Here is a 9486-nt window from a genome sequence, read left to right as displayed (position 1 = left end):
CAAATTGGAAAATTCAAAATAATATAAGTATTTTATCTAGGAATAGTTCACAATGCTCCTATTTATTTGAAATAAAATTAGTCATCTTCGCTAAGATTAGTTTTAAGAAGGTTTGATGACCATAAATCAAGAATTGTCAGAATCAATGGGGAAAAGATAGAGTAGGTACAGTATATCATCTATATTGCTACTCATCTTACTCTATATGAACAAACTGCTTAAGAAAGCGTTATTTGGCTGGGAAGTTTCATATTGCTGCGTGCAATAAGAAATAATGTTTGAAAGTAGCAAAGATTGATGTTTAAAAATCAGTTTTTCTCCCTATTCTTCATTGAATTCATTGATACTAATTACAAATTATTCAAGTTCAACTCCATATCACTGAAATACAGTTCCTTAATAGAATATGATACATTCATGACAACAGTCAGCTGTCAGATGATTTGGGCACACCATTGAGTGCACATCATTGACTGACAATCCACCAACTAGAAGCAGAAGACCTAAAAAAGACTTTGAAGGAGGGAGTGTGTCTGACAGGCTCAAAATGTGATGTTTAGAATTAAGAAGTAAAATAATTTGTCAGGAAAAAGTTATGAAGTGACAGGAGAAATGATCTTTATTTTAAAAAGTTACAGAAAGCAAAGATGCACAAGACTCAATTCAAATGTATTAAGAAAATAATCAGTGGGATAGAAATCAAACATTATTTTTTAAAGATTTTATATTTACAATGTTTACATGAAATTTACTTTGTTACAAAGATGTAGAAACTTAAAATAAATTAATTAAAAATATCTTATTTTAATAATGTAAAACATTTACAGTCTATGATTAATCAGTATAACTACCTGTATAGTAAGTCCATTGAAGTACACACTGAGAACATGTCAAGTATGGTGGCAGTCTGACTTTGTACCGGAATATGGCTTTTTTCTTTGTCTCTTCCGGAATAAGAAACCTTACATCCCTTGTACCAGAAATGAACAAAGGAAATCTAGAAAACATCAACATTACAATACATTATTATTAAGTGACATTACAATACATATTATTTGTGAAAGACATGTCGTATATACAGCAATAATTTTTTCAAACGTTTGATTTTGAACAAACATGAAATTGATAGTATTAATAATAATTTATTTATTTATTTATGGTGCAACCCCCATACAAATAGAGTTAGCCTATAAAATACATAATTAAATGTATCATTATACTACAAAAATAGTGAGATAAAAATCATTTATATAAACTAATAACAAACAATATACTCAAAATGGGTTATCTATATTCATCAGAGTATAAAAACAAAACAAAAACATCACTACATATTTAATAATATAAAAGAAACAAAAACTATACATCCTATGGTGAAGATAGGCATCCAGCTCTAATTATAAGGTTTTGTGTAAAATATATAAAAAGAATTTTGAGATCCAATCACAAGGGTACTGACAGAAATTAATGCACCTGATTTTGGCTAATATTGCTTAGTTTTAGCATGTAATAGATTCGGTTCTCTTGAAACGCAGGATGGTTTTTTAAAAGATAGAAACAATCCTCCAATGCCATTCCTTCACAAGCTGGACAAAGCTTCTGTAGGTCCAAGGTATATTTTTGTGGGCCGACACTTAGAGTTATTGCATGTTTACCAGAGAGTCATAGTTAGGCAATTAGTCCCAAGTAAGGTATAGCTCAGCTGATTTTTAGGAGCTTTAAGGAGTGTCGTTTTAATGAAGACCCTACTGTACGGTTTATAGGTCAATTCTTGTAATAATAAGAAATCTTTATCAAATTCCTTATATCTATCCAAGATCTTCCACATTCTAATTTTTATACTTACCAGATCATTCAATAGTATTGGGTCAAATATTCCAAAGTTCTCCAATAGTTTTCTAATCTGCGTTTTCCGTTAACAAGCTCAACTGGTTGTTATTTTCTAGCTGCATTAGCTTTAAATAACATTGTTTCATGAAGCGAATGCTATTTATGCTAAGTATTTTCATTAACCAGGACAAAGTTTGCTTTAAAAGATTATGAAATTGATAGAGCATTAATATTTCTTGTAAAAGAAGATGAAGTTGGTTCCTCTATTAATGAAATTTTATTTAATGTTTTAATCAAGAATATTATTTATTGACCATTGCAATGAATGTTTTCCAAATGGTCTATCTTATACAATAATATCTATTTTTAATATATCAATCAATTTTCTAGACTAAGGTCAATAATGCCGGTATAGAGATAGTTTATTTCAAAGTAAGATACCAAACCTGTCAAAACAGCTTTGTGTAGCTTCATATTTAGGGTTGTTATTTGGGCAGATAAACATTTCAAATCTTCCCCAATGGTTGGCTGTCAGCTCCACTTCCACATCTATTTCCTGCACATTTTAATTCTATCAAATAAAAGTATCAATGTGGATAATAAATATATTAGTAATATAATATTAATGTTTACCAATTCAGTATTGTAATATTTCAAAATAATTCTAAACTTTATAAAAGTAAGGTATAATCATTTGGTAATTAAAATATTTAACCTTATTTACTATTGTGTACTGGACAGAAATTAAAAAAAAACAAAAATGTTTATTTTTTGTTATTGAAAATATTGGTCTTTTACTGAATTAATTTGGTAAAAAATGTTATTAATCTCAAAAAATATATTTTCTTATTATTCCACTACTGAGTTTTGGCTATTCCGGCCATTCTCAAAGATAACTATTGATTAACAATTTCAATTACTCTCTAAACATTAAAAATTACTTCCAAAAACATTCTGTATTATAAATGATCCCACCTTATTTTAAGTATCGCAGTTACAAAGTTCTTAAAAAGTTTCAGGCTATTCTGCCCTTGTCAAATTATATTTTAGTCTATCAACCTATACACCATAATTCAATTTTATCACTTTTATCATATTGTGTTAAATGACCTATTTCTTATCCAACTAATCCACTGTTTCTAATATTATTCAATTTATACTTTCTATTATAATCTTATCACTCTCTCAATCTACAATACATTGTTTAAATCTACCTCACATATCAGGTATTATAGGTTGATAGACTAAATTATAATTGCAGTCAAATGAAACTCAAATAGTATTAACTATTTTTATTTCAGCCAATGTTTCAGGGCTTTGTCAGGGCTAAAAAAAAATTTAAAAAAATAAATTCAAACACTTGACATAAGTAAAAAAAAAGTAAATGGAAAATTACAAGGATATGCAATGAAACATAAAAATTAAATAAGAAACATAAAAGGTTATAAACAATGATTGAAAACAGAAATAGTAACAGTTAAAAAGAAGAAATATAAAAGAAAGTACAAACTAAGAGATGAAAAAGGGGGGTAGGAATAAAATCAAGAATTATTCTTACCCTTCTTTTTCTTCTCTTAGTTTGTCATTTTTTTTATATTTCTTCTTTTTATCTGTTACTATTTCTGTTTTCATTAATTGTTAATTACCTTTTATTTTTCTTATTTAATTTTTACGTTTCATTATATATCCTTAATTGTTACATTTCATTGTATATCCTTGTCATTTTCTATTTACTTTTGTTTACTTATTTTAAGTTTTTGTAATTTTTTTTATATCCCTGACGAAGCCCTGCAACGTTGCGTAAAAAAATTGGCTCAAATAAAAATAGTTATTACTATTTGAGCTTCATATTCCATTTATTAATACACATGGTCAATCAGCAATCTTCGAGTAAAATATAATTTGACAAAATCACAAAAGCCTGCAACTTTTTAATAACATTGTAACTGATATTTAAAATAAGATAGGATTATTTATAATATAGAATGTTATTGGAAGTAATTTTTAATATTTAGAGTGTAATTAATGTCGAAACAAAGGAGTGGAGTAAGAAGAAAATAAACATGTTGAGACTAAATGGTTATTTTTATTATAATTAATAAACAAACCAGTCTCATACAAGAATTAAAATTATATATAAATGTTAATTGAAGTTTAAAACTGATTTGTATCTTTGTTTTCAATAGAGGGGATTGAACATATCTCATTTACTTTACCTGACCAACACTGTACCTCCTTCCAATGACACCCTTCGCAAATTGTCCTCCCGCCTCATGTGGCCTTGGTGTTTCGAGATTGTAAGCATCGCCACAAACACCACACCTGCCTTTATTCTGTTCCCACTGCACTACAACAAATCACATGGATATCAAATATCAGCTGTTAGTATCTTTTACTTACATAGATTTAACTGCAAACTATCCTGAACTATTCCTCAGATATATAGATCAGTATTTCCCAACCTTTTGCCCAGAGACCACAGAAGGGCTACGAGAACCTTGGGAGTGGGTCACAGAATGGTCCGACAACATATATTTTTTGAGGACTTATTGTTAAAACATTTTTATTTTTTATCTTTCCTGGTATTTGAATGTTAGTTGAAGAGTTCTAATTGGTAACTCTTTATTTAACTTTATTTACTATTTGAGATATTTTGGCCGCACCTGGATGAACTTCCTTATATTCTGGATTTTCTTTCCTAGGAAGTTATTTGTTCTTTTTATTAAGATGTTAAGGTGAAAAAAAACTTGCTTTAGAATATTACCATATATTCTATATTTTTTTTGTTTGTATGACATTTCAGGTTTTCCCATCTTCAAGTACTAATATTCCACATCTGTTAAGTACATCTATTTATTTTTGAAATTTTGTCATATAGTCCTTTAATTAAAATTTATAAAACTTTTTATATTTTATCCCAGTTATCTTCCATTAATTATAAACATTCTTCAACTGGTACATTTGTAAATAATTATTTGATGTCAAAACTTATAATATCTATTTCCTTATTATTTATTTCAATTTCTGTGAGTAAATTTTTAAATTCTAAAGCATTTTTGACGTCATATTTATTACTATTGTTTAATTCATTCAGAGAAGGGCTCAGGAATTTTGATTAGGCTTCAATTGGCCCATTTTTGTTGTTCATTATGAGACATAGATTAATGTACTTTTTATGCAGTTTTATTTACCCATGTATCCTTTGGGGTGTGAATTCGTTTACTAGTAATTTATTTTTCATAAATTTATCTATGTGCCCCATTTTGTAAAATTTTGTGATATATTTATTAATTTTTCCAATTAGATCTGTAAAAGTTTCTGTTCTCAATAACCTGTATATGTTTTTATCATTTAATAACTTATCCATTTTTTCATCATATTCATTTTTGTATAAAATAGCTAATTGTTTCGTGATATCAAATCTAATTATAGTGATGTCTTTATTCATTTTTAAAGGTAAAAAATATATAGAATATTGATAATATTATACAGGAAGTTTATTTTTTACCTCAACATCTTCCTCTCATTATTTTTACTGTATTAAACATAGGAATAAGAAATTCTTCATTACTTTGAAATAACTTCATTACCCTGTATGTCTGTCTATATGCCTTATGAATACACTTCCTATCATTATTTTATACTTTTGAATTGTTTTCATTCTACATGAATCATCTGATTTAGTGTTTGGTTGTCTACTCTCAAATCAAAAATCTGGTGTCAAATCCTACCAGCCACCATAAAATGGAATACATTTATTAATTTGTATCTTCAGATAGTATTTTTACCTACTCGTTCTCTTTTTTTCCATTTTTTTACTCTTTATATTCATGCTATAAATTTAACTTGACCTTTATTGATAAATTTTAACATTGCATATTTAGTAAAATGAAAAAAAAATTGAAGGAACCTGAGTATCCTCCGCAGTAGAGCTCATTGTCGTTATAGTTAACTGGTGTTGGGAAGCCAAACCTCCACATGCTGTTCCTTGCTGGAGGGTCCATGAGCCTTCCATGACTCTCTGTTTCGTGGACCACCTAAAAATAATAGTTGAATGATTTTTACTCATCTCGTTAAAAAAAATAAAATAGTATTTAATTATACCCAAGCCTATACAAATATTATAAATAACAAAATACTAGAATCAGTAATCCAATTTTTTAAAAATCATATGAGGGCTTATAAAAGTATTAAAATGGGTCAAATCCAGGAACGCCCATAGATATTTTCTGAAAAAAAATTAGTTCAGGAATAGGAAATTCATTTAGACTCCTTAGGATGAGGATGACTACTAGAATGGAATAATCATGATGGTAAAAAAATTAGTTCTTTAACTTGAAACTGTTATAATGAAGTAGTCTACGTATACACTCTAATGAGTGTATATGTTGAGAGTCTATACCTACCAGAATGGAAATAATCATGATGGTAAAAAAATTAGTTCTTTAACTTGAAACTGTTATAATGAAGTAAGTCTATGTATACACTCTAATGAGTGTATACCAGATACCTCTTTCCCAAAAATAATCATGATGGTAAAAAAATTAGTTCTTTAACTTGAAACTGTTACAATGAAGTAGTCTATTTTTCTCTACCTCTTTCCCAAAACTAAATAGATTATCCTTAAATTATTAAAATTAAATAAAAAAAGGATCCAAAATATTCAGGTTCATAAATGAAAATCACCCTGGTGTTTTTTTTAAATAGTAGTCTAAAAATAATTAATAGTTTAAATAAACAATTGAAATCAATTCTTATGATTATTAGCAATAAATCAAGTTCTATAAAACTCCAATTCAGTCATGAATATCTTACCTTATATTTAGTGCTTCCCAATTATTTACAAGAACTGAACCTTCTAGGCAACAAATTTGAATTATGTTTGTTAAGTGATTGCTATTTATTGGTTTTACAGCTCTTTGATTTCTTATAAATAAATTTTTACGTAATTGTTATTATTAGATAAACATATATATATTTATTTATAAATATTTTACAGTTTATTATTTTTGAAAATATATTTAACACTCTTGGATAGGTTTACTGGTACCAAATTATTATAACTTATTTTTACACTGAATAAAACTCGTATAATTTAAAACTGTATTTATTGTACAGCTGAAACATGCATTTGGGCCAACATCTAGGCTCTGGATCTTCAGGGCAGACACAATTTAAAATTTGCGTTTTTGACTCACTAAAATGATTTATTTTCACATTTTTGCAGCAATAGGAAATTCTTTATTTTTATTAATAGTTTAATCAGTGAAATATTATGTAGATATAGAATTTAATCCCTAATCTAACATGTAATTTAGATATTATATAGACAATCTATAAGATATAGATTCAGCCCACAATTAAACATGTTGTAGATATTAAATATTTATAATAAGGTTTTGGGAAAATAAAATATTAAGAAAAATTTTTTTTTTTTTATATTTCAGATGTACATACACATTTTAACATTCTTTTAATATTTTGTTTTATTAAGGACTTGGCACTAGACTGTTTGTTTTTATTCTAACTCGATTTATTAAAAAATAATATTTAGTTTGTATAATTTATTATAATATACAACACAGAAATCAAGAAGTCCAAAATTTGTTTTTCATTCAAAATTCTGTTTTAATACTAAAAAAAAAAAAAAGGAACCAGCTAAAACAATCGATTCACCAGAGGGAGTGAATCCTTCAGTTAAAAGAATTGAATCACCCATCCTTGATTCAATAGATTAAAAACAAAATTAACAAATAACAAGGCCTAATAAACCCAAAGATTTTATACTAATAACACTCAACTATAATTAACTAAAAATATTGTAGTTCTTGGAGAAAGTTTCTAATTTTTTACTATTCTGTCTGAAATTTAGTCTATTTTTTAGATCTTGTGAATCTTCCTTTTTATTTAGGGTTTTTATATAATAGATTATTAATTAAAGATATGTTATCACTTATAGAAATTTTTAAATTGCCTAAGAGCATAAAAGAGTTTTGGTTGTGGTTCTGTTTCTTCTATTAACCCTTTTTTTAAATTTGTAAAATAAAAATAATTCTACAGTTTCAATACAGCATTGTGTAACTATTCATGTTTTAAGAAACTACCTGTTGAAAGTAGTCTTACATACATTCTTTCTCGCAATATATTAAACAATTTATATATATTAAACAATAAATTATATTTATATAATTTAAAAAGACTAAATCATCTGACAATGTCAGATCCAAGAAGGAGAGGGAGAAAGAGCGAAATTTCCTCTTCCCAAATAACCGTTAACCAAAAAAAAAAATGGTGCTAGGTTTTTAATATATCTACTAGGGCCGCTATTCAGAACTATGATCAATCATCATTTATGTGGTAATTAACCTTGACTTAGGACTAATCATGGAATTTACAATAACTACCTGCAGGAAATAGTCTTAATTGGAACTTTTCAATTCTAAAATTGTAGCAGTAACGAGATGCTTAAACGTAATTTACTTGAAGGTCTGGCATACAACACCTCCCCCCTCCCCCAAAAAAAAATGAAAAATATTGTTAAAGATCTAGGTGCAAATCAAAATATTATTTACAATAGTATATTAAAAGTAACAGACTTAGTAGAAATATGTCAAACCCATAAATATTTGAAATCTATAAACAAAACATTTTAAGAGATATAGTTATGGTAGAGTATATTAGTAAATCAGATATATTTAACTTAATAAATAATTAAGTAATAGTTACAAAGGGGTTGGACAAACTGCCCTACAGACATTTCATAGAATATAGTTAATTAATATTTGGCTGTATGGAATAAGCCAATGCCACCCACACAGGGAAAAATAAACCTTGGCTTACCTTATTAGCTTCATTGATTATTTTTTATGAATCAATGAGATTAAATAATTGGCTGGTTTATTTTTACGAAAATCGATTTTAAATAGTTACAGGTAGACTATTCCAAGTAAACCACAATGGTTCCTATTCATCCCTCTATTCTCAGTCCGCTGGTGTTTCGCATGGTAGTATCCTTGGTCCCATCCTCTACACCGTCTATACAGCTAACATTCCAACCAATCCTAAGACTATCCTCACCATGTATGCCGATGACACATGTTTGCTCGCAGTTAATAATAACCCATTAATTGTATCCCAAACTCTCCAATCCCATATCACAGCCCTCGAAGAATGGTGTCATAATTGGAGAATTAAGATAAATTCCAACAAATCACCTTTACCCTTCGTCTTAAACCTACCTACTGCCCTACAGTTTCATTTAATAATGTTACTCTTACCCCTGTCAAACAGATCCGCTACCTTGGACTACATTTGGATAAACGATTAACCTGGAATCCTCACACAAGACTGAAAAGACAGGAAACTGCACATCGATTTCGACTATGACAGCACTTACTAGACAAACATTCTAAACTTCCAACACATTACAAAAGACTGATCGACATGTCTGTAATACGGCCAATCTGGATATATGGAGTTGAGCTTTGGGGCTCCACTAAACCTTCGAATTCCTCTCATATTCAATCCTTACAATCCAAAATCCTTCGTAAAATCCTCAAAGCTCCTTACTTTGTCACAAATAAAATCATACATAAAGACCTTAATGTTCCCTATGTAACCGATCTAGCCCGAACCAGATATCACTCCTTCCATTAT

At 28.2% G+C, this 9486-nt stretch overlaps 1 protein-coding gene across 1 annotated transcript in view; it reads right to left on the bottom strand.

Annotated features, from left to right (window-relative positions):
• LOC106678350 (uncharacterized) overlaps positions 1-9486 on the bottom strand; it is a 100731-nt gene that overhangs the window by 8056 nt on the left and 83189 nt on the right. Inside the window, exons 4-7 of the mRNA XM_014416814.2 lie at positions 5741-5867; positions 4047-4177; positions 2277-2386; positions 852-997 (exon numbers count right to left, since the gene is read on the bottom strand). Coding sequence (XP_014272300.1) covers positions 852-997; positions 2277-2386; positions 4047-4177; positions 5741-5867 — 514 coding nt within the window. The remainder of the gene's footprint in view (positions 1-851; positions 998-2276; positions 2387-4046; positions 4178-5740; positions 5868-9486) is intronic.

This window comes from Halyomorpha halys, unplaced genomic scaffold, assembly GCF_000696795.3.
Source record: "Halyomorpha halys isolate HHAL.00 unplaced genomic scaffold, Hhal_1.1 Scaffold134.1, whole genome shotgun sequence".
In the NCBI taxonomy this organism is placed as follows: Eukaryota; Metazoa; Arthropoda; class Insecta; order Hemiptera; family Pentatomidae; genus Halyomorpha; species Halyomorpha halys.
The sequence above is the reverse complement of the archived record's forward strand: the minus strand, read 5'-3'. Positions and strand labels throughout refer to the sequence as shown.